At 43.7% G+C, this 25,910-nt stretch overlaps 1 protein-coding gene across 1 annotated transcript in view; it reads left to right on the top strand.

Annotated features, from left to right (window-relative positions):
* The window catches only part of DEPTOR (DEP domain containing MTOR-interacting protein), a 227,733-nt gene that overhangs the window by 160,322 nt on the left and 41,501 nt on the right, over window positions 1–25,910 (top strand). Inside the window, exons 5-7 of the mRNA XM_011973022.1 lie at window positions 2,722–2,928; window positions 6,639–6,709; window positions 8,880–8,984. Of these exons, the coding sequence (XP_011828412.1) occupies window positions 2,722–2,928; window positions 6,639–6,709; window positions 8,880–8,984 (383 nt within the window). The remainder of the gene's footprint in view (window positions 1–2,721; window positions 2,929–6,638; window positions 6,710–8,879; window positions 8,985–25,910) is intronic.

Raw genomic sequence — 25,910 nt, forward strand, 5'->3', positions numbered from 1 at the left:
CACAACTATATGTATTGAGGCCAGGTGTGGTGGCTTATGCCTGTAATCCCAGTACTTTGGGAGGCCAAAGCGGGAGGACCACCTGAGGTCAGGAGTTCGAGACCAGCCTGGGCAACAAAGTGAAACCCTGTCTCTATTAAAAATACAAAAATTTGCTGGGTGTGGTGGTGGGTGCCTGTAGTCTTAGCTACCCAGGAGGCTGAGGAAGGAGTATCACTTGAACCCGGGAAGCGGAGGTTACAGTGAGCAGCGATCTCGCCACTGCACTCCAGCCTCAGTGACAGAGCGAGACTGTGTCTCAAAACAAAACAACTGAATGTATTGAGACATTTCTGTGCCCCAGGCCCTGAGCCAAGCTTGGTTGTATGAATTTTCTCATTTAATTCTTACTGTAACCCTAAGAGAAAGGACTTTTCTTATCCCTATTTTACAGTTGAAGAGATTAAGATACAGAGCAATTAAGTGGCTTACGCAAAGTTAGGAAGTGGTGGGCAGAGCTCAGTCCACCAGCTGTAGCTAACACCAGCTTAGCTCCCAGCAGTTTTGTTTACTCCAGTGCTTTTAATATGCCACCACCTCCCCGATCCCCCACACCCAGGTTCCTCAGACGCAGCCATCTGGAGGAGAGAAAGAAGCATGAGCTTCTGTGGGAAAAGAAAGACTGGCTGAGGGTCAGGAGGCTAATCCTGTGCTCCCAGGCCAATCTGGTCAGGTCAAGAGGACACACTTGATATATGTCTCCTTAACATTGTAAACTGCAGAGTGATTTTACTTTCTCACAAACAAGGGTTTGCCTGTTTCTTGAGTGGGCCCGAGAAACCTGAACAAGTGATAATGATGAGTAGAAGGATATAGTAACCATGGTAACCTGTATTAGTCCATTCTTGAATTGCTATAAAGGAATAACTGAGATTGAGTAATTTATTAGGTTGGTGCAAAGGTCATTGCGGTTTTTGTTGTGAAAAGTAATAGCAAAATTGCAAAAAGTAATGGGGCACAGAAATGTCCTATAGTTGTAAGTGGTCTCATTGTCACCTCCTATTCTGTCCACCAGCTTTAGCTAACATCAGTTTAACTCATACCAAGCTTCATGCACCCAGGCTTGGCTCGGTGCCTGGGGCACAGAAATTACTGTTAATGGCAAAAACCGCAATGACTTTTGCACCAACCTAATATCAAGAAAAGAAGTTTAATTGGCTCACCGTTCTGCAGGGAAAACAGGAAGGATGGTGGTATCTGCTTTTGGGGAGACCTCAGGAAGCTTCCAATCATGGTTGAAGGTGAAGTGGGAGTAGGGGTCTCACATGGCGCAAGTGGGAGTGGCAGGGGTTGGGGGTGGAGGTGCCACATACTTTCAAACAACTAGATCTCACAAGAACTCACTTACTATGGTGAGGACAGTGTAATGGGGATGGAACCATTCATGAGAATCCACCCCCATGATCCAGTCACCTCCCACCAGGCCCCACTTCCAACATTGGGGATTACCTTTCAACATGAGATTTGGGTGGGGACATATATTCGAACCACATCATGACCATGAACACCAGCATTTATTTTGGGCTTCCCACGTGCCAGGGTCTCCATGATTTCTTTCATTCAGTCATATACCCTCCCCATGTTGAGAGCCAGCTTACTCCATGACAGAGAACCAAATCAGAAAAGTAAAGACACTGCCTTACATACACGCTCAAAGCCTGAATGTGTGCTCTGTATTTTAAGCTCCTTCTTCCGTGGCTCTGGATGATTAATCCTTCTTTGTTTTTGCTTTTATTTTTTCTGAGACAGAGTCTCACTCTGTCGCCCAGGCTGGAGTGCAGTGATGCCATCTTGGTTCACTGCAGTCTCTGCCTCCCAGGTTCAAGCAATTCTCCTGCCTCAGCTTCCCAAGTAGCTGGGATTACAAGTGCGTGCCACCATGCCTGGCTAATTTTTGTGGTTTTAGTAGAGATGGGGTTTCACCATGTTGGCCAGGCTGGTCTTGAACTCCTGACCTCGTAATCTGCTCACCTCGGCCTCCCAAAGTGCTGGGATTACAGGCATGAGCCACCGGGCCCGGCCTGATTAATGGTTTTATTTGAAATCAGAAGGCATTTATTTTCACTGTTGATTCATCCCGTGTAACTAGCAAGTCATTTATATCCTAGCAAGGACTGCTCAGCATGGATGTGGTAGTTCTTGAAATAATATCATCTTTTCATGCTCATGATATAACCCACCCCTTGCACAATCCTATAAGACAGCATTGTTCTCACTTTACAGTCAGGGAAATTTAGGCTCAGAGAGCTTCCCTGAGGTGACCCCAAGTTGTGCTGCAAGTGGCAGAGCTGGCCAGGCATGGTGGCTCACGTCTGTAATCCTAGTGCTTTGGGAGGCTGAGATGGGTGGATCACTTCAGGCCAGGAGTTCAAGATCAGCCTGGCCAACATGGTGAAACCCAATCTCTACTAAAAGTACAAAAATTAGCCGGGTATGGTGATGGGCACCTATGGTCCCAGCTACTGGGGAGGCTGAGGCAAGAGAATTGCATGAACCCAGGAGGCAGAGGTTGCAGTGAGCCCAGGTTGTGTCACTGTACTCCAGCCTGTGCAACAGGGTGAGACTCCATCTCAAAAAAATAAAATAATATAATATAAAGTAAGAGTAGAGCTGCAACTCAAGCTCTTGTTTTTCTGCCACTAAGACCAGTGTGCTTTTTCCTGGCCTCCCTGGACCTTGCAGCTGAAAGCCTATGTGCTCTAGTGAGCCGAGACCATCCCCTCGTTGACTGTGTGTGTTCTCTGGCCTACACAGTGAGCCCCAGCAAGGAGATCAAGATCGTGTCTGCAGTGAGGAGGAGCAGCATGAGCAGCTGTGGCAGCAGCGGCTACTTCAGCAGCAGCCCCACCCTCAGCAGCAGCCCCCCTGTGCTCTGCAACCCCAAGTCCGGTGAGTGCCCAAAAGGTGGCCCCACTCCTAAGACTGTGGGGACTTGGGCAGGTCCCTGGGAAGCAGAATCTGAGATAGCAGGAGACTAGTGTGTGGGTTCTAATAAGTTAGAGCATGCTCTTGGGGTCCACACATGTTGAATGAAGGGAAGGAAGAATTGGGCTGAAGGAGAAATTGGGTTGTAGCCCAGTCTCAGTGAAGGTTGTCATTGACCCAATAAGACCTCAGGAGCTGGGATGGCCCTTCCAAGTTGCCTGGAGTTGTGTTGAGGGGCTGGGCCTTTAGATCCACGTGTTGGCCACTTACTAGATATTGGCTGCCCCTGGGAGGAGGGCATGACCTTGGGCGAAGCAGCTGTCTTCAGAGAGATGGTCCCCAAGACAGCTGAGGGCTGTTGCCATGCCATTAGCACTCCCTGAGCTGGGAGGAGTTCCTGAGCCCTGAAGGGGGTTTGGGTCAGTGTGTGTAACAGTGTTCACAGCAGGGGAAACAGCACTTCCCCCGAATGCAGCCGATGCAAAGATCTGTTGGGGCCCAACACTCTTAAAGAAGCAGCATGGATGTGTGCAAACCTAACTATCCCTGGAACTGACCCTGGGTGCCTTGTGGCTTCAAAATCTGCTCCTCAACCTCCATGGCCTTTATATTCCAGGAAAAAAATCTAGGCACAAAGATTGTTGGTGAACATGTACTTAGAAACAATCCTTCTTCCACCCAATCAGTTAACCCCCCAGGAACTGGCAATCCATTGAAGCTACCCTTTCTCACCATCCCTTACCCATCTCCTGTCCTCACTGTTCTCCTTGCCAGGATGAGGACATGTGGTCCATCACTACAGCAACTGCCAGAAAACACTCTCAGACCCATTTGTTTAAGGCCCTGTCCAGTTTGTCACCTTCAAGGAAGAGGCTCTGTTCCTTTTGTTCATGTTGTTTCCTCATCATCAGATCCTGGGGATACAAAGATGACAGACAGGTCATAACCCCCAACTCAGTGAATACACCACCTCTTTGGAGAACAAAACAAAATATTTCACGTTAGTAAGAATAAGGACTAATTGATGTGGTTCAAAAGGCTTTGAGAGAAAACCCTGTCATCTAATGCTATTATCTAGGAAGGTGGCTCTTTTTCCTGATCTAACTTTTTTTCTTTTTTTGCTGCCTTCTGGAGAGTTAGCGGCAGGAATAAATGTAACCTGTAAGTGAATGAAGAAACTTGCTTCCACACTGTACTGGCTGAAGAGTCGTTGAGTGCTAGGTTTTTCAATTCCTGGAGTTTGCTGATAAAGCAGAATGAAAAAGGAGAACTGAATTCTTAGAAATGGGATGTTTGAAGCCCTCATAGAAATCTGACAGGCATCCTCAAAGTTAAAAGCAAAAGATGTCAGTTTCAATAGAAGGGTCAGTGGTGCCATAACCATTTTACATGTTTTTGATTGCTTATGATGGAATACGAAAAAAGTGTGAATTACTGAAATTAGCAACAAAATCCATGTTCTCTGAGGTAGGTTAGTATTGTTTCCTCTTTCTCCTTGCCTCTGGGTCAAAGGCAAGAGTTCACTGTTATGCAGGCAGAAGAGAAAGGTCTTGTTTCCTTTCATGGGTCTCCAAGGACAAGAGCTGTCAGGACTGAGCTGTGGTTTGTAAATCCCACGTCTTACCCATAGTTTGACAAGCTTCTCTCTCACTCTTGAGAGGGTTCCCAAGACCTAGTGAGCTCATCTGTGATTTTTTTTTTTTCTCAAGCAGATGATCAGGCCTTCACAGTGATGCATTTAAAAATTAATTATCCTAAAGATACCAGGATATGTTTTTTAGTACTGTATACAAATGCCCTAAGCCAGACCAAAAAAAACAGTACTAAAGACATTGATGTTACCGGTATCATCATAATAAGCAAATAAGCTTCCAAGGATATGAAAAGAAAAAAGCTTTTCCTGGGCCTCGAAGTTTCTACAGTTTTCAACATAATAAAGAGGAGAAGTGCATTAAAATGAATGGTCAGCACTGCTGCCAAACAGTACAGTGTGATTCATGTATCCAAATTCATAAGCCCCTGAGGGTTTATGGGGAGTGGAGAGAGAGTTATCTGACAGGGAATAAAAAAGATCTCAGTCCTCAAATATTGGCCACTTTTCTTCTCTCCCATCCATCTGCTGAGAGATACTATTTCCATCTTGATGTTTGACCTACTCCCTCTTGTTTAGCGACCATAAATTAATTTTCACTTTCATGAGATTTCTGAAAGCAAAGGTGATAAGATCAGCAAACTGTCACCTCAACGAGAAGCACTGGATTGCCTTTCACTGAGAGGGTGCTTGTCAGACCAGAAGGCCGCGCATGTAACCAGCGGGCAAGGCCCAGCTGCCTGGTGGATCATCAGGCCTCTCCCCACCCTCCCTTTCCTTGTCTGCTGCACACTCATTCCAGGACTGGTACCTGACCTCTGACTGTCACTAGCAAAGGGGATCGGAGGATGCCACTTCACCAGGTTAGGCCCCGTGGCTGGGCCTTTTCTGTTTGTCTGTGGCACTTCAAGTTCACGATGTCTACAGAGCTGGTTTAGAATGGTCCGTGTCCCCTGACCCCCTGGCTATTTGGGGAGGATATGACAGCCCCTCTCCAGTTCTTAGTGAGCACAGGATGGATGGGGCGGTTCATTATCGGTGGGTTTTAGGCAGCCACAAGTCAGGAACTGGCTGCTGTCTGCTATCTTGGTGGGCAACAGCAGCGAGCTGATGTGAGGAGGATGGCATGCCACTATCTTCCTGAGCTTCTAGACCCTTTCTTTTGCTTGCAGGACAGCATGGCCCAGAGTGAGTGTGGCACAGTAGCTGAGAGTGTGGGCGCTGGTGTCTAACGCCTGAGTTTGATTCTACTTCTGCCACCCATTAGCTCTGGAACCTTGGACACAATCAATTTAACTTTTCTAAGGTTGTTTTTGCAGTTATAAAATGGGGATAACAACGATCCTAACTCGCTCATTCTTGTGATGATTAAGTGAGTTAATATATTCACATCACCTCGCATGGTGCCTCTCTAGCACATGTTAAATACTCCGAAAAGCTCACTAGCATTATTACTCAGGGCAGAAAGCAGTGTGTACATGCAGTCCTAGGTGTTAAGAAGGAAATGAGGCCGGGTGGCTCATGCTTGTAATCCCAGCACTTTGGGAGGCTGAGGCGGGCGGATTGCCTGAGGTCATGAGTTCAAGACCAGCCTGGCCAACATGGTGAAACCCTGTCTCTACTAAAAATACAAACATCAGCCAGATGTGGTGTTGGGTGCCTGTAATCCCAGCTACTCAGGAAACTGAGGTGGGAGAATTGCTTGAATCCAGGAGGCGGAGGTTGCAGTGAGCCGAGATTGCATCATTGCACTCCAGCCTGGGCGACAAGGGCAAAGCTCCGTCTCAAAAAAAAAAAAAAAAAAGAAAGAAAAAAAAAATTGACCTGTCCTCTTATCCCCACCCCCGGCATTCTTGCTTTCCTTCCCTTTCTTTTTTTCCTTAGCTTTGTAAGGTAGGTTTAGGGTTATGTATGTTTGCTGCTATTTTCTGTCTCCACTCAGCTAAAATATAAACTGTGAGACAGGGATCTATGCTACTTTTTCTCACTGATGGTCACCTATGAGATATCAATAAATAGCTGCTGAATACATGGATGGAGGATTTGGAAGTGCTTATGTCTTGACATTGTGTTTGTCTGACAGTGCTGAAGAGACCTGTCACCTCTGAGGAACTCCTTACTCCCGGGGCTCCATATGCAAGGAAGACATTCACGGTAGGCTGATGGTCTGGCCTGTTTCTCCTGTGCTGCCCATTTTTCTGCGCCGTGTCCATGTGTCAATGGGTAGCTTATAGACTGACCTGAAAACTGTTTTTCTAGTTTTCTTTTTGTTTTTAGCATAATTATGATAATAGGCTTTCTTGACCTTAAGGCACTAAGATGCATTAGGACTTCACATGCTTTATTATTCATATAGCATTTAACATTTTTTTAAATGTGTTCTTTGTTGAAGAAAAGATTTCCATTATGCGCTTATTCTAATTTAATTGCAAATTTTAAGATTGGCATCATTTGCACTTGCATTTGCCTTAAAATCTAATAATTTTAGATTTTATTTCCCACCATTAGTAATTTAAATTATTATTAATTTTATGGCAAATGGAAGTGCCAATGATGCCAATAATCCCTTCTGCATTATAATTAATTCTAGACGTTATTTAAAACATTAGGGGAGTGTTAAGGTAGAGAAAGGAAACTGTGGGATAAATTGTTCTACCGTAGGCAGGGTGCTTCGACAATGTGAGCATGCCTTGAGGTACACAAGCCTCTGACTTGCTGTGAGCAGCTCCGGACCGCCTGCCCCTTCTTGGAGGTCCTTTAGGTTCCTTCTGCCTGCATTGGATTTCTTCAAATGGAATGAAAGTGCTCCTCTCAGCATCACCACCCCCACTCCCCTTCCCGTGTCTCCTTCTGTCAATCTTCTCAAATTCACGTTCATACCCTCTTCAAAACACTTCTACTTCTCCTTCATCTTCTAACTTAGTGGCATTACCTCAGGCTGGGGGAGAATTCTATCCACACTCAGTCACGCAACAAACATTTGCTAAGGGCCGCTTCACATTCTGAATGCTGAGGAGTTAATAGGAGAAAGGCACTGATAACACGTCTGTACCAGAGGAAAAGATAAACTGTACCTTCGGAAGTGAAATTGAATATAATACACAAGTAACAGCAAACTGTAAAGTAATGGAAGTGCCTGAAAATCTTGAGCATTTCCACAAAAATTTTCGTTTACCTCCCTGTTTCTCCCTGTTTTTCCTCAGTCTCCAGCATTGAAGAGAGAGCAGATTGTATTTTGAAAGTGTTTGTTTTTGATTTTTAATTTAAATGCCAACATTGTTAGTAATTGATTGTGAATGTGTTTCAGCTGTGTTTTAGTTGGGCTATATGTGAAAGACGTGGCTAGGAGCTGTCCAGGGAATGAAACTGTCAGCTCTAATAATGATTTCTATAGAAAAGGCCTTCTCTAATTCCAAACAACTTTTGGTTTACAGTCTACTCGTACATTGTACATTGTGAACTTTATGTACTTTTTCAATTTTTTCCCCCCTTGGTGGAGAATATTGTGTTTTTAGAAAGCCAAGTCTAACCTGGGCATGAGGGCTCACGCCTGTAATCCCAGCACTTTGGGAGGCTGGGCGAGCAGATCACCTGAGCTCGGAAGTTTGAGACCAGCCTGACCATCATGGTGAAACCCTGTCTCTACTAAAAATACAAAAAATTAGCCAGGCGTGGTGTTGCGTGCCTGTAATCCCAGTCACTCGGGAGGCTGAGGCAGGAGAATCACTTGAACCCGGGAGGTGGGAGTTGCAGTGAGCTGAGATTGCACCACTGTACTCCAGCTTGGGTGACAGAACAAGACTCTGTCTCAAGAAGAAAAAAAAAAAAAGAAAAGAAAGCCAAGTCTCTTCATTTCCCACCATTAGTAATTTAAATAATTATGCTAGACTTTAATGACATTGCAGGATCAAGAGTGTATCATTTGGATACTGGGGAAAATAACAAACTTACAGTAGAAATTGTATCCGGAGAGACATTTCAACCATGTTATGACTTTTTCTAAACCTTCTATTGGAGTCTGACATTACATTGTATAACAGCCTAAGAAAGAGAAAATCTTCCAGTTGTTTATTGAATCATGCCCTCACGGGAGCATCTTCTTTCTGCCAAACAGGTTAGATTTTTTTTTTTACCACCTTTTCTACAGGGAGATGCCTGGGTTTGTGATAGAAGCAGTGTTCCAATCCCCTGGCAGGGAAGAGAGAAACAGAGGAAAATATGTCACAGTGCATACTTAATCCTGGGCTGGTCTTCTCTCCCTCAGAAGAATAAGCAAATTGCTGGAGACAGTCGGCTGCTTGCTAATTGTGGTTTTCCTCTCCAGATTGTTGGTGACGCGGTTGGCTGGGGTTTTGTGGTGCGAGGAAGTAAGCCATGCCACATCCAGGCTGTAGACCCCAGTGGCCCTGCAGCCGCAGCCGGAATGAAGGTACTAATGGGTCTTTCTCACTCTCTTTTATAACTGTCTTGGGTTCTTCATGCCAAATTGGCCATGATTCTTACTAGGGATCCAAACCCATCTTATTTTGTGTCCTTTTCTATTTCTGCCCTCTCTTTCTTGTTCTCCAAAATCTTTAACCTTTCCCTGGGTCTTCCCTCTCCTCTAATAAACATTTAGAAGTATCTAGCCGGGCGTGGTGGCTCACACCTGTAATCCTAGCACACTCGGAGGCCAAGGCGGGCAAATCACTTGAGGTCAGGAGTTCAAGACCAGCCTGGCCACCATAGCGAAACCCTGTCCTTACTAAAGATACAAAAATTAGCCAGGTGTGGTGGTGCACACCTGTAATCCCAGCTACTCAGGAGGCTGAAGCAGGAGAATTGCTTGAACCCAGGAGGCAGAGGTTGCAGTGAGCCAAGATCGTACCACTACATTCCAGCCTGGGTGACAAAGCGAGACTCTGTCTCTAAAACAAAACAAAACAACAACAAAACAACATTTAGCGGTGTCTAAATACCTCTAGCTTAATTTCATTATTTGATGCCATGTGTGCTTTTTCTCCCTAAGTGTTTTGGCTTCACTTTTGTCAAATTTCCTTTTCCCTTTCTGAATGGGGTTAAAATGAAGGCAAGCACGTATGATACAGGAACCAAGAGAGCAAGTTTTCCTACCTCCCTGGTGTTTGGAGGTTTGGTCTCCAAACCTCCCCTGGTGTTTTACATGTTCCCCCTCAACCAATACTGAGTTTGAAAAATTATGTATTTCCCTTTGCTTAAATCTTTGTGTAAGAACTCCAATGCTTCTATTCTGTGCAAGGTATATTCCTGTGGGGTTTATGTATCTAGTAGCACATACTAGACCATACGACATAGCCAATATTGAGAAAAAGAAAATAAAAGCCATGAAATTTGGAAGAGATCTGGAGATCTAGATCTTGGTCCTGTTAGTTACTAGCTTGTTGACTTTGAATAAGTTTTATAACATCTCAGAGTCTGTTTTCTCCTCTCTGAAATGACAGTCATACTATTTCCCATTGTTTTATGGATTAAATGTGTGGAAACCTTGATAAAGTACAAAGAGCTACACAAACATCAATTCATTATTGAATGAATTATGGAAGATTTTTTAAAATAACTTTTACATATTTACTGAAATGATACATATATGTGCCAGGTATGGTGGCTCATGCCTGTAATCTCAGCATCTTGGGAGGCTGAGGCGGGTGGATAACTTTAGGTCAGGAGTTCAAGACTAGCCTGGCCAACATGGTGAAACCCAGTCTCCACTAAAGATACAAAAAATTAGCCAGGCGTAGTGGCTCACTCCTGTAGTCCCAGCTACTCAGGAGGCCGAGGCAGGAGAATTGCTTGAGCCTGGGAGGCAGAGGTTGCAGTGGGCTGAGATCAGACCCATGTACCCCAACCTGGGTGACAGAGCCTGAGACTCTGGCTCAAAAAAAAGAAAAAAAAAGACACATATACAGTCAAGAAAATTTGGAAAATATATGCGAGCAGGAAAAAAGTAAAATTACTTCTAATCTTCCCTAACTCAGAGATGACTACTGTTAACATTTTTTAAGCAGCTTTGAAGTGTGTAATTGGCATCCTATAAAATGTAGCCATGAACATTTTGATTTATATTCTTCTAGACTTCTTGTGTGTATATATATTATATACATTGTTTTTATTTAAGAGGATGTTGAGGTTTTTTGCTTTGATATACCTTTATATAGCACAGCTTTGTTCTATTGTCTGTGAAATGTTTCATAAGAGGATATTTCTGTCTTGATTATCTGAAACCATAAGAGGATGCAGAAGGCTTAGAAGCTAAAGATCATTCCCCTGTTCATTTATTCGATACTTTCATCCTCTTCCATCAGCCTTTTCTAGAGTAGCAATAAGCATGATTGGGATCTCCGCCTTTCGAATTTCCAGCATGAGCTCTCTGGCATTGGTTTGCATGCTGGAAAAAATAAGTGAGCAACAGAAAATGGCTCAAGGAAGTGAAGAGCACCTTTACTGCCTGCCCAGGTATCAGCACGGGTGTGATTAGGGGCTGCCTCTGCCTTTTGATTTGAACACCTCACTCATGTCGGGGAGGCACAGGCCCTGGGATCCTGTGCTCGGGGGCAGCCATGGAAGCCCTGCTGGCTAAGGCAGTGCATGGCAGAGCCCTTTTACCTTCCCAAGACTGCAACGGGCACAGCACCAAAGCAACTCAGAGTAGGAATGTTGGCCGGGCTCATAAAAAAAGCAAGCATTTGCATCCATGCCGAGGCTGAATTTTTCATTTTCTAATGGAACTCTTGGCTGGGGAAGGATTTTATATTTTATTTCCACAATAAAGTACCTACTATAAATTTATTTTGGCACAGTGCTTCTGTTCTGAGTGTGTACTCACTAGCATGATGCTTTGGCTTAAAGAACATTTCTTTTGAGGAAAGCAATGAATTTATTTACATTGCAACTAAAGACCTTGTTTTGTTTAGCCAAGTGTACAGTGAAATTAATTGATTTTAGTTTATCTTTGTTGATGTACATACATAACCATTCTGGGCAATGTCAACTGATTAACTCCTTAATGTATATACCCTGACTGATGTTTTACCTTATATATTTTTTCAATTTCATAAGTTAATGCTTCATATGGTTTATATGTTTAGTTTCTTCAGAGGTACACAGTGGTTTTCTTATGTTATAGAGCTTTACAGAGTTCATTAGAGCAGCCTTTCCATCATTGTATTACTACACAGCTCTCTGGTCCAGCAAAACATCTGTTCTGAGGTTCTCTGATCAAAGCAGTTTTGAACTGCCACATACTTTATCCCCCTCTTAGAAATTCACAAAACACATGAGTATATTGAAAATTCTGACAAACCTGGCAAGAGGAAAAAAATGATTATTTAAATTGTTTAACATAACATATTATCATTTAAGAGAAACACACAAAAGGAATCTTTATCAGCGTTATTGTTAAGATATAGCCCTAAAACTCTTCTAAGAAGATGCTTTTGGCCAAACTGCTTTGGAATTAATATAAAGTCACCACTTAATGACAGGGTTATGTTCTGTGAAATGGGTTTTAAGGCGATTTTGTAATTGTGTGACCATCATGGAGTGTACTTACACAAACCTGGGTGGCACAGCCTACCACATACCTAGATATAGCCTATCGCTCCTAAGCTATAAACACTGTACAGCATGTTACTGCACTGAATACTGTAGGCAATTGTAACACAATGGTATTTGTGTGTCTAAACATAAAAAAAAGTCCATGACAACTATGATGTCACTGGGCAATGGGAGTTTTTTTTAAAGCATTCTCTCTCTTTTTTTTTTTTTTTTTTTTTTGAGACAGAGTCTGGCTCTGTTGCCCAGGCTGGAGTGCAATGGCACAATCTCGGCTCACTGCAACCTCTGCCTCTCGGGTTCAAGCAATTCTCCTACCTCAGCCTCCCAAGTAGCTGGGACTACAGGTGTGCACCACCACGCCCAGCTAATTTTTGTATTTTTAGTAGAGACAGGGTTTCACCATTTTGGCCAGGATGGTTTCGATCTCTCGACCACCTTGGCCTCCCAAAGTGCTGGGATTACAGGCGTGAGCCACCATGCCCAGCCAAATTTTTCAGCTTTATTATAATCTTAAAAGATGATTGGGGGCCAGGCTCAGTGGCTCATGCCTGTAATCCCAGCACTCTGGGAGGCTGAGGTGGGAAGATCACCTGAGGTCAGAAGGTTGAGACCTACCTGGCCAACATGCTGATACCTAGTCTCTACTAAAAATACAAAAATTAGTTGAGCATGCTGGTGGGTGCCTGTAGTCCCAGCTACTCAAGAGACTGAGGCAGAAGAATCACATGAACCCGGGAGGCGGATGTTGTAGTGAGCCAAGATCACACCATTGCACTCCAGCCTGGGCGACAAGAGGGAAGTTCCGTTTCAGAAAAAGAAAATGATGGGACCACCATCATATATGCAGTTCATAGTTGACTGAAACATCATTATGCAGTGCATGACTATACAGAGAATACATTTTTAGTATTACTGTTTGTTGGTTAAATTAAAAGGACAGCAAATACTATGTCCTTCCGTATAGTTTAGCTGTTTATATTCATTAGAAATTATTTTGTACATTATTTTCTTACCTAAAACACTGACTCAGTTTTTTCCTATTTTACCATTTGTCATAGAATAATTTCACTTACAAAGAAGCCATTTGTATAATCTAATCGTAAAGGCTTGTTCACAGAACCCTTCATTGCTGATACCTTCAACTCGGAAAACTACAGAGTTTGAGGTGTGTAGTCCTCAAGAGGGTCCTGGGGTGCCCTGTGGGAAGGATCCTCCCAGTTGGGCACTGATTAGCCTGCGAGGTCTGGGTGGTGGAAATTGTCCAACATTCTGAGCACACGCCTCCTTTTGGCATCTCTGACTGTCCAGAGCTAACCTAGGATAGTGTAAAGTGCCTCGGTGTCCCTTCCTACACTGAATGTCGGGCTCTTCCTTTAGTCAGAGTTCTCATTTTCTCTAGGTTTTGAATGGGGGCAGAGCCCTGTATCTGGGCCTATGTGGCTGCTCCATCCAGGGAAATTTTTATACTTCTGCTACGACTACTTTTTTTTTTTTTGAGATGGAGTTTCACTCTTGTCGCCCAGCCTGGATTGCAGTGGTGCCATCTTGGCTCACTGCAACCTCCACCTCCTGGGTTCAAGTGATTCTCCTGCCTCAGCCTCCCAAGTAGCTGGGATTACAGGCATGCGCCACCATGCCCGGCTAATTTTATGCATTTTTAGTAGAGATGGGGTTTCACCATGTTGACCAGGCTTGACCCAGCATCTTTGAATTTGAGTTATTCTTATTTTGAAAGTTCTTTTACTTAAAAAAATAAAATCTGTAAACCCTGGGCTTGGAGGACTTTTGTTTGGCACTACAATTCTAGAATGGAGCGTGAAATATGGAAATCATCAAAAGTTTCATCAACCTATGCAATGCATTTACATCGAGAAGTTGTTTCCTGCAGTTTTCCTTTGATGACTTTTCACTCATCCTTGAAGAATTTTATATCCAGGGCTTCTGATTTCCTTTCAATGCAAAGGGGAAAGGAACAAACAAGAGAAGGAACTGTCTCTTCTATGTACCTGACCCTGTGCCGTGCGAGGCTCTTTCTCTACAGGAGCTCATTTAATGTCAGCATCCAAATACTCATGTCCTAGAGGAAGAAATCATTCCAGGAGGAAAAAATTCTGTCTCTTATCTCTTTGCTGCTACTTTGAAAGAGAAGCCAGTTCCTTCCCCAAGCTATTTTTTTTTTTTCCTTTTCTTAGACGGAGTCTCACTCTTGTCACCCAAGCTGGAGTGCAGTGGTGTGATCTTGGCTCACTGCAACCTCCACCTCCTGGGTTCAAGCGATTCTTCTGCTTGAGCCTCCCGAGTAGCTGGGACTACAGGCATGTGCCACCACACGTCATTTTGTATTTTTAGTAGAGACAAGGATTCACCATGTTGGCCAGGCTTGTCTCAAACTCCTGACCTCAAGTGATCTGCCCACATTGGCCTCCCAAAGTGCTAAGAATAGCTACAGCTATTCTGTAGGTTACAGTATAATGAATATTGTGTAAACATTGGTTTCATGTTACAACCTTGAATGATATAATCTTTTTTTTTTTTTTTTTTTAATCACATCAAGTCTAAACCCATTTCTGGACCATACTATCTATGATAACCTTATTTTACATGATCCTCTAGAAGACATCCTCTGCTTTAGTCAGGAAGAATTTTTACATTTCAGGAGTACATCATGATTATGCCTATGTCTGCCTATTAAAATCTAATTAAGTGACTCAGGCACTCAAAATACTCTAATGGCTCCCCATTACAATAAGAATAAACTCAGATGTTTTCTGTGGTCTACAAAGTCTGTAATCTGGACCCTACTTATCATGTCTTTATCTCCTTCCCTGGCTTTATCTCTGTTCCTCCCAGACACTGGGTTTGCTCCTGCCTAGGGCTGAATAGCTGGTTCCATTGTTGTCCTTCAAGTCTCAGATTAAATGTTAATTTTTCAGAGAAACCTTCCTTGAATACCCTGTGATATTCCTCCTGTCTTTCTCCAATTACTTCTCCTCGTATCACCATGTGGTCTTAGTCATTTTAGGCTGCTATATAGAATTGATGGCTTAAATGACAAACATTTGTCTGGGAAGTCCAAGATGAAGGTGCTGGCAGACTCGGTGTTTGGTGAGGGTCTACTTTCTGGTTTGCAGTTGGTCATCTTCTCGCTATATCCCAACAATGATGATATGGCTCCAATGAGTGGAGGAACACCAGGTTCTTTGTCTTTAATCAAATTGGAAAAAACGACATGGCCACGTGTGGAGTGGTTTTAAGGAGTAGAGAGTCTAATAGGCAAGAAAAATGGGAGGATGCCAAAAATAGATACTCCCCTGTGCAGAGACAGAGGGAGGGGGGCTCCACAGCCGAAAGAGGAGACCCCAGGTGCCACAAATACCAGCCAGTTTTATAAGAAGGCGGGGCGGGGGGAGGTGGTGTCTGATTTGCACAGGGCTCAGGGGATTGGTTTGACAAGGCATGTCATTCACGTAGCCCGAAAAAGCTGGCCCTCCCACCCTAGTCTTTTAATATGCAAATACAGGGCACCATGATGTTCTACACACATTGGGATAGGTGGGGGCAGCCATGTTGCCAGGAATGTGTGTCGCAAGGGCAAGAAGGCCAGGGAATCGCCATGTTTGGATGGACCCAGTTTCTAATGGCTGCCATTTGCATATTAAAGATTGCTGGCCTGGCTCTAAGAGCTGCTTTAAAAACGAAAACTTCCCTAGGACCCCTTTTCCTCTCTATCTGCCTAAAATAACTTCTTAATAACTTACAACAGTGATATAGTACAGACAGAGCAAGAGCAAGTTCTCCAGTCTGCTTATAAAGGCACTAATCCCATTCATCAGGGCTCAACCCTCATGACCTCATTTCCTCCCAAGGCCCCACCTTCTAATACCATCACACTGGGGGTTAGAATTTCAATGTATCAAAAAAAAAAGTTTGTTGTTTTTTTTTTGAGATGGAGGTTCGGTCTTGTTGCCCAGGCTGGAGTGTAATGGCCCGATCTCAGCTAACTACAACCTCCGCCTCCCGAGTTCAAGTGATTCTTCTGCCTCAGCCTCCCAAGTAGCTGGGATTACAGGTGTGCAACACCACGCACAGCTAATTTTTTTGTATTTTTATTAGAGACAGGGTTTCACCATGTTGGTCAGGCTGGTCTCAAACTCCTGACCTCAAGTGATCCACTTGCCCCAGCCTCCCAAAGTGCTGGGATTACAGGTGTGAGCCACCATGCCTGGCCATGGAATTTTTATTTTTTTATTTTTTTTAAAAGAAAGAGTTCCACCTTGTCACACAGTCTGAAGTGCAGTGGCCTGAACATGGCTCAATGCAGCCTCCATCTCCTGGACTCAGCAATCCTCCTGTCAACCTTCCAAGTAGCTTGGACCACAGGCACATCATGTCACCACGCCTGGCTAATTTTTATACTTTTTGTAGAGATGGAGTTTTGCCATGTTGCCTAGGTTGGTCTCAAACTCCTGAACTCAAGTGATCTGCCCACCTCAGGATACCAAAGTGTTGAGATTACAAGCTTAGGCCATCACAACCAACCTCAATGTATGAATTCTGGGAATACACAAACGTTCAGTCTGTAACACCTGTCTTATTGTCTCCATCATATTTTTTAGAATCTGATTGTATATATGTTACTTGTCCATCTGTTTTCAATGACTGTCTAAATGTAGAGCCCTTGTCTGTCTTAACTACTATATTCTCAATACCTAGCACAATTCTTGGCATTTAGTAAGTGCTGGAAGCAAATTTACTAAATGATTCAATGAACTGATACTTCCAAAGAAAGGCTAAGGGAATATACTTAGTGACCACCAGCATTGTGTCCCCATGAATTCTTACTGTTCCAACAACTGCTGAAGGTGGGTAGGTAGCGTTCTCCTTACTTTACAAATGAGGAAACCGAGACCCAGTTTATCCTTTTCCCTAGGTCACCCAGCTTGTAAATGTCAGAGTTAGATTCAAATCTGATATATCTCCCCCAACACCCACATGCTTCCTATTGTATTATTTCAAAAAATGCAAACCCATGAGGTGGAGGCCAATAGATGATATATTCTATTAAACCCTGAAATCCCTGGCAAACTGCTCATAGATGCATGACCTTTTGTGTTTTCCGCAGAGAGAATTTGTATTCTTGTTGGAGTGGTCACGTGTTCACCTGGGTTGACTTGAAGAAGATCAAATAAATAATTTTCATTCTTGGCATCAGCTCCTCACTTAGGTCAGGACTAGATCTACCAGGGTCATCCAAGTGAAAAATCCCAAATCCTCATTTTTGATAGTTTAATCAAACACTTGTCAGAGCAAACCATTCAGCCTTCAAGCTCTGAAGGAATTTGAGCCCTACTTAACAAATCAGGAACAAAAGATATCCTTGCTCTTTTCTGGAAAGTTTGTTTTTTCTTATGGGAATAATTAAATCCTGTGAGAAACAGTGTTCAAGTTTTCATGCTACCCTGTGCCAAGTCTCAGAGGGATTTCAAGCCTCCTGGCTTCTTTTCTTGTTTCCTGCCGTGATGAATTGATGGATGTGGACTTAACGGGGCCTTTTTTTCTCTGTTTATCTGTTTCTTTGCATATTTACATAGAAACAGAACCGTCTGAGTCAGAATAAAGAATTAGTGGCCATGATGTCCTTTTTTTCCTTTTTCAAAATTTCTTATTTTTCATAGCAAGGAAAAAAATGTCAAAATCCTGCTTTTTGGTCTTTCCCTCTGATGGCAACATAACTGTCTATTTCATGGAATTTTCCTCCTGAACCAAGAGAGGCCAGGTTCCGAAATTAATTTGGCCAAGATAATTTGGGCACTGAATAAACAAATTGTGGAGTAACTATCCACACAAATGAGAAAATCCCTTCTGTGATTTTTTTTCCCCCTAGGACATAGATCCTGAGGTGATGTTTTAAAAATATGTAGTTATAGACAGGTGTGGTGGCTCATGCCTGTAATCCCGGCACTTTGGGAGGCCGAGGCAAGTGGATCACCTGAGGTCAGGAGTTCGAGACCAGCCTGGCCAACATGGCGAAACCCCATCTCTACTAAAAAATACAAAAATTAGCCAGGTGTGGTAACATGTGCCCACAATCCCAGCTACTAGGGAGGCTGAGGCAGGAAAATCACTTGAACCCAGGAGGCGGAGGTGGCTGTGAGCCGAGATGGTGCCACTGCGCTCCAGCCTGTGCCACAGAGCACGACTGACTCAAAAGAAAAAAAAGAAGTAGTTCCTTTCCAGTGGAGTTCAGGAGAGTCATATGGGATAAACGGTGTTGTTTTGTATGCAGTGCTATGTCTCACTTTTGCAGAGTTGTAGCTTCTCAGTTAACAGAAAATTATAGGATCAATGAGCCACTGCTCACCACTGGGCATGACTGGGAGGGGAAAGATGACCACTTTGCTGTGAAGTGGTTTCCTGAGAGGGCGTCTTCTCAGGGTCTCAGCACAGAGCCCTTTTCTGCTCTGTGTCCTTCCTTTGCAGGGATTCTTCTTCTTTGCAGGCTCTGGTGCCCTCAGTAATACGGTGGTAACAGTGCACAGTTCCTTGTTAGTCACTATTCACTGACCACTACCATGTGCTAGGCATTATATTAGACCTTCATGGGATTTATAGCCTAGAGAGGAAGAAAGGCATTTTTTAAGTGCACAGCTTTTGGCCAGCTGTGGTGGCTCATGCCTGTAATTTCAGCACTTTGGGATACCGAGGTGGATGGACCACTTGAGCTCAGGAGTTTGGCACCAGTCTGGCCAACATGGTGAACCCCCATCTCTACTGAAAATAGAAAAATTAGCCTGGCGTGGTGGCCCATGCCTGTAGTCCCAGCTACTCACAAGGCTGAGGCAGGAGAATCGCTTGAACCCAGGAGGAAGAAGTTGCAGTGAGCTGAGATCATGCCAGTACACTCCAGCCTGGGCAACAGAGTGAGACTCTTAAATAAAATAAAATAAAATAAAATAAAATAAAATAAAATAATGCATACCTTTTAAGTGTATAGATTGGTAAGTTTGTCAGATGTGCACACTGGTGTCACTCTCAATCAGAACACAGAACACATCTGTCCCTCCAGAGATCCCCTTGTGCCTCTTTCAAGTCAGCCTCTTTCACCAGAGGCAACCACTGATGTGATCCTGTCACGAGAAATTAGTTTAGGCTCTTAGAGTCAGATAGAATCCTGGCTCCGCTCCTCATGCCCGTGTAACTTTTGGCAAATTGTCTCATTTCTCTGGGCTTCCTTCTCATCTGTTAACTAGGGATATGTGTGGTGTCTTCCTCATAGGGTCGCTGAGGGATTGAAGGAAATAATGCATGCAGGGCCCCTCATGCCGGTCAGCCATGTCGTCCTTCCCTCCTTCGCCACAGTCTGAATACCTGGGCACATCTCAGAGGCACAACCAGCTTGTGAAATAAATCTGAATAATTCTTCAGTCTTGGAAATATGTCTTGAGTTCTCTGAGGTTCAGCTTTCCCAGATTGAGTTGCCCTCTGCCCTGTCACCCTAGAATCCTGCCTACTCCTTTCATGTCCCCCAAGTTCCTGTTCCTAACTTCATCTAAGTCACTGCCACACTGCTCGTTACTGAGGACCAAGGCCCTTTCTGACTGATTTCATCGGATTTCACCTTCATCCTGGTATCCCCCATCACCAGCACTGCATGTTCCCCCACTTTCCAAAATCTCCAGAAGCATCTCTGACTTCTCCTGCCAGTTCTTCTCATTTTTTTTACTTGTTTGTTTTTTCTTGCTTGTTTGTTTGTTTTGAGACAGAGTCTCACTCCGTCACTCAGGCTGGAGTGCGGTGGCATGATCTCGGCTCACTGCAACCTCTGCCTGCCGGGTTCAAGTGATCCTCCTTCCTCAGCCTCTCAAATATAGCTGGAACTACAGGCATATGCCAACACACCCAGCTAATTTTTGCATTTTTAGTAAAGACGGGTTTTCACCATGTTGGCCAGGCTGGTCTCAAACTCCTGAGCTCAAGTGATCCACCTCCGTCAGTCTCCCAAAGTGCTGGGATTACAAGTGAGAGATGCCACACCCAGCTTGTTTTGTTTTTTGAGACAGGGTCGCATTTTGTCACCCAGACTGGAGTGCAGTGGTGCGAACATGGTTCACTGCAGCCTCCACCTCCTGGGCTCAAGCGATCCTCCCACCTCAGCCTCCTAAGTAGCTAGACTACAGGCATGAGCCATCACACCTGATCTCCTTCTCATTCTTTTCATCTGACACATCACATTCCCTTTGCCTTATAGCCCATGTTTGTGTTCATTAGGGCTTGAGTTGCTAGTTTGTGACTGGCAGGAGGGCCACTGCCGAAGAGCCCTGCCTTAAGTGTCAGATGTGGGGGGTTTGAGTCTTAGCTTCACCACTTTTATAGGACCAAAAATAATTACTTAAACTAATAATTTTTATATTATTAGTTATTTTAACTAATTTTAAATAATAATTAAAATAATTACTTAATATAAGCCTCAAATTCTTCACCTTTAAAATGATGCTGGCCAGACACGGTGGCTCATTCCTGTAATCCCAGCACTTTGGGAGGCCGAGGCAGGTGGATTACTGGAGGTCAAGAGTTTGAGACCAGCTTGGCCAATGTGACGAAACCCTGTCTCTACTAAAAATACAAAAAATAGTTGGGCATGATGGCATGTGCTTTTAATCCCAACTACTCAGGAGGCTGAGGCAGGAGAATCACTTGAACCCAGGAGGCAGAGGTTGCAGTGAACTGAGATCACACTGCTGCACTCCAGCCTGGGTGACACAGCGAGTCATAAAATAAAATAAAATAAAATAAAATAAAATAAAATAAAATAAAATAAGGCTGGTAATAGTCATGATTAAACGGAATATGTGGACTGGGCGCAGTGGCTCACGCCTATAATCCCAGCACTTTGGGAGGCCAAGGTGGGCAGATCACCTGAGGTTAGGAGCTCGAGACCAGCCTGGCCAACATGGCAAAACCCCATCTCTACTAAAAATGCAAAAAATTAGCTGGGCGTGGTGGCAGGCACCTGTAATCACAGCTACTTGGGAGGCTGAGGCACGAGAATTGCTTGAACTCAGGAGGCGGAGGTTGCAGTGAGCTGCAATTGCACCACTGCACTCCAGCCTGGGCGACAAGAGCAAAACTCCGTCTCAAAAATAAATAAATAAAAAATAAATGGAAAATGTGTCCTAACTCAGTAGCTGCTTCATAATCAACAATAAATATTTCTGAGTGTCTTTTATTATATTGCTTATTATCAGCAATAAATATTTCTGGGTGTCTTTCATTATATTGCTTATTTAAATAATTGTGTTACTCAGAGTCTTCTGATTGTTACTTAAATACATTTATATTTGCAAATGAAACACGAAGTAACAAAACAGTAGCTAAAAGGGGATAACAGAGGGAGAGGGTCTATGTAATCACATGTTTCTGCCATATTGCAGTATACTATTCCAATTCTTTCTAGTCTTAGAAAAGCTAAGTCTAGGTTTCTCATTTTTAAGTAGCGATAATAATTGCTTCATAGCATGATCATGGGGATAAATAAAGATGTGTGTATGAGGTATCAAGCTCATGCCCATCATGTGATGGACATTCAGTGAGCACTGTCTACCATATTTCATCAGATACAAGATGCATGGATTGTAGCTGGGTGTGGTGGCTCAAACTTTTAATTGCAACTTTTACGGAAGCTGAGGTGGGAGGATCACCTGAAGCCAGGAGTTTGACGACCAACCTGGGCAACATAGCAAGACCTCACCTCTACAGAAAAAGTTAGCCAGGCTCAGTGGCACATAGTCAGCCACTACTGGCATGTAGTAGTCCCAGCTACCTGGGAGGCTGAAGTGGGAGGATCACTTGAGCACAGTAGTTCAAGGTTACAGTGAACTGTGATCCTGACTCTGCAGGGTGATCCTGCCTGGGTGACAGAGCGAGCCCATCTAAAATAAAATAAAATAAAATAAAAAGATGCATGGTTTGTAAGATATGCTTTGATTTCAGAGTTGCTAAAATGTGCATCTAAAAATCAGCAAATGCTGGTATTACAAGTTCAAGCCCCATTGACTACTACATTCCTATCAGTGGGTTCATTTTTGCTAATTGCTAAGTTTGTTTAACATTTTGTTGACACTAAACATTTTTATTCACAACAGTAGGAAAAGTTCTCTTTTCCAAAGCCGATAAATGGAAAGTTTTTTAAACATCTTGGTACAATCCTGTGCTTCTCCTGAATTGATCTGCTATGGGTTTTTAACTCTGCCTTTTAACTCTGTGTTGGATCCTTAAAGACAGTAACAAGGGCCAGTTCTGAGAAAGGGGCAGTCTTGAGGCTCCTAAAGCCTCAGAAGCTTAGGCAGCTACTCTGTATTTCCAGGTCATACCCAAATAACTAGTGTGAGGCCAAATCTGTCACCCCTTTGGAGGACTCTTCAAAGCTAGATAAGTCCTAAAATTATCCTCACTTTTTGTTTTTTAATTTGTTTAATCTATTTTATTTTATTTTATTTTCTAGAGATGGGAGTCTCCCTATGTTGCCCAGGCTGGTCTTGAACTCCTGGGCTCAAGCAATCCTCCTGCCTTGGCCTCTCAAAGTGCTGGGATTCCAGGCGTGAGCCACTGCACTCAGCTGAAACTGCCCCTACTTGTAAAGTCAGGGACTACCCTCGACTGACCTGTACCTGGAAGAGATTCAAAGCTGATCCAGCCCAAGCTAGGCATCTTTTTTCAGAGATGTACTCTTGAATTCATCCATGACAGTATCGGTCAGTTAGGAATGCCATGATAAACCACAGACTGGATGGCTTAAACAACAGATTAATTTGCTCACAGGTCTGGAGAATGGAAGTCTGAAGTCAGGAGCCAGCATGGTGAGGTGAGGGCCTTTCTCCTGACTCATAGAGGGCGGCTTTCTCACTGTGCGCCCACAAGGAAGATAGAGACAGGAAACTCTTTGGAGTCTCTTCTCATTAGGCCACTAATCCTATAGGGACCCACCTTTATAACCTCATTAACTTTAATTACTTTTTCTTTCTTTTCTTTTTGTTTGTTGGAGACAGAGTCTCACTCTGTGGCCCAGGCTGGAGTGCAGTGGCACAATCTTGGCTCACTGCAAGCTCTGCTTCCCGGGTTCAAGTGATTCTCCTGCCTCCACCTCCCACGTAGCTGGGATTACAGGCACGCACTACCACGCCCTGCTAATGTTTGTATTTTTAGTAGATACGGGGCCACCACACCCAGCCTAATTATTTTCTTATTCCACATACAGTCGCATTGGGCATCAAGACTTCAACATCTGAGTTTGGGGTGGGAGGGAACAATGCAGTCCATAGCAGTGACCAACCCAAGTATCTTGGGAAGTAAAGATAAACATGATAGTGCCTTTACTATATCTGCTGCAATGTTACCTGGATAAGATTCTATGTATCAGTTACAATTAGCTTCATTTGTGAGTGTCATAAATGCTCCAAAACAATGACTAAGATTAGTATTTTCGTATTTTGGGTGTTTTTGTTTCTTTGTTTTGTTTTCATGTCAAAGCCAGAGGGAGGCCAGTTCAGGGCTGAGCTGTGTCTCCAAGGTTTCAGTCACCTATTTTGTTTTTTTTACTTTTCTTGGCTTCCATTCCCAAGGTTACTTCAAGGGCTGAGACAGCTGCTGGAACTGTAGTGATTAGGTCTGCATTCTAGCCACCCAGAAGGAAGGAAGGGAAGCAGAGGGCACTATCCTTTTTTAAAAAACCCATCTCCCTGGTCATGGTTGCTCATGCCTGTAATTCCAGCACTTTGGGAGGCCGAGGCAGGCGGACCACCTGAGGTCAGGAGTTTGAGACTAGCCTGGTCAACATGGCAAAACCCTATATGTACTAAAAACACAAAAACTTAGCCAGGCGTGGTGACGTGTACCTGTAGTCCCAGCTACCTGGAAGGCTGAGGCAGGAGAATCGCTTGACCCCGAGAGGTGGAGGTTGCAGTGAGCCAAGATTACTCCACAGCACTCCACCCTGGGTAACAGAGCAAGACTGCATCTCAAAAATGAATAAATAAACAAAAATAAAAGACACCTTTGGAAGTGGCACACGTGACTTCCTTTACATCCCATTAGCTTCTGACATAACCACACATGGCTGCACTTAGGTGTGAGGGAATCTGGGAAATGTAGAATTTATTCTGGATGGCTGTTAGGGATTGAGTTGGGTCCCCCTAAAAAGATACGTTGAAGTCCTAACCCCCAGTGCCTCAAAATCTGACTCACTTTGGAAATAGGGGCCTTACAGAGGTAGTCAAGTTTAGATGAGGTCATAAGGGTGGGCCTAATCCAGTATGACTGATGTCCTAAGAAGGTGAAATTGGCCACAGGACAGACATACACAGAAGAAAGATCATGTAAAGACACAAAGGGGAATTGTCCATGTGACTGGAGTGGTGCATCTATAAGCCAAGGAGTGCCAAGGATTGGGGGCAAACTCCGAAAGCTGGAAGACACGAGGAAGGATGCTCCCCTAGAGCCGTCAGAGGGAGCATGGCCCACCCTGCTGAACCTTTGATTTCATACTTGTAGCATCCAGAATGTGAGACAGAAAAAATTTCTGTTTTTAAAACCGTCCAGTGTTTGGTACTTCGTTACTGTAGTCCTAGGAAACGGACACAGTGGCCATGTGTCCAGAAAAATAATGGGGGTTCTATTAGAAAAGGGGGTGGGGCATTGGATATAGGGGAGAAACCAATAGTTTCTGTCATTGGCCAGAAAAAACTGTACAAACATCTTTCAGCAAGTATTTATTGAGTACCTACCGCATATAGTACACTGTGACAGGTATTGAGGATCCAATTGTGAGCAAAGCCAGTGAGGTCCCTGCCCTCAGGGAGCTTCAGATCTAGTGACAAGACAGATATTAATGACCTGCAAATGTTTAATTACCAGCTATGTTCATACACACAGATTTTAATTAAATGTAATGTTTAATTACAGACTGTGATATGTGCATTTGGCAGGAACGTTACTGGGTAAAAGACAGATTCTCAAATACATATTTTGGCATATTTGGACATTTCACTCATTTTCAGAATTTCGGGTTGAAGACTATAAAGTCAAGTGTTGGGTCTGTCATTTTGCCTTTAGCTTCAGAGTCTCTTAATTCCACCCACCATTTTTTTTCTGCCAGATGAAATCAAATATTGTTGGCATTCTAGTTACAGCTTATGGTTCTCCAAGGAGAGTCTGTGAGAGAGAAAGAAATGATGGAAAGCCAAAATGGGAACACATTTGTTTGGCAGAGGGTCAGATTACTGGAACAGGAATTATGGAGCTTCAGTTGATTGAATGCTTTGTTTTGCACATTCCTGTTCTTCCTCCAGTCTCTTCCAGCTCAGTAAATATCATCGCCATCCACTCAGTTACTGGGGCCAGAAACCTAGAAGTCATGCTTGCTTTTCTCTTTGCCCTCCGATTATAAGTACTTCCAAAATGCATCTCAAATGCATCTTTCCTCATTTTCCTAAATCCAAACCACAATCATCTCTTACCAGTACTACTGTGGCTCTAGCTGGCCTCCTTTCATCTACTCTTGCACCCTTATCATCCATTTCCCACCAAGCAAACAAAGCAAATCAGGAAATGATGCCACCCTCCTAGTTGAGATCCTTCATTAGTTTCCCACCGCATCCTTACCTTGGCCCAAGCAGTCCTACCTGACCTGCCCTCCTCCTTCCTTCCCTCCATTCTAGCTTTTTAGCTCCTGAAACCAGTGGTAGCTTTCCCTCTTAGGGCTTTTGATTTTTTTTTTTTTTTTTTTTTT

Source organism: Mandrillus leucophaeus, unplaced genomic scaffold (assembly GCF_000951045.1).
Source record: "Mandrillus leucophaeus isolate KB7577 unplaced genomic scaffold, Mleu.le_1.0 Scaffold133, whole genome shotgun sequence".
Taxonomy (NCBI): Eukaryota; Metazoa; Chordata; class Mammalia; order Primates; family Cercopithecidae; genus Mandrillus; species Mandrillus leucophaeus.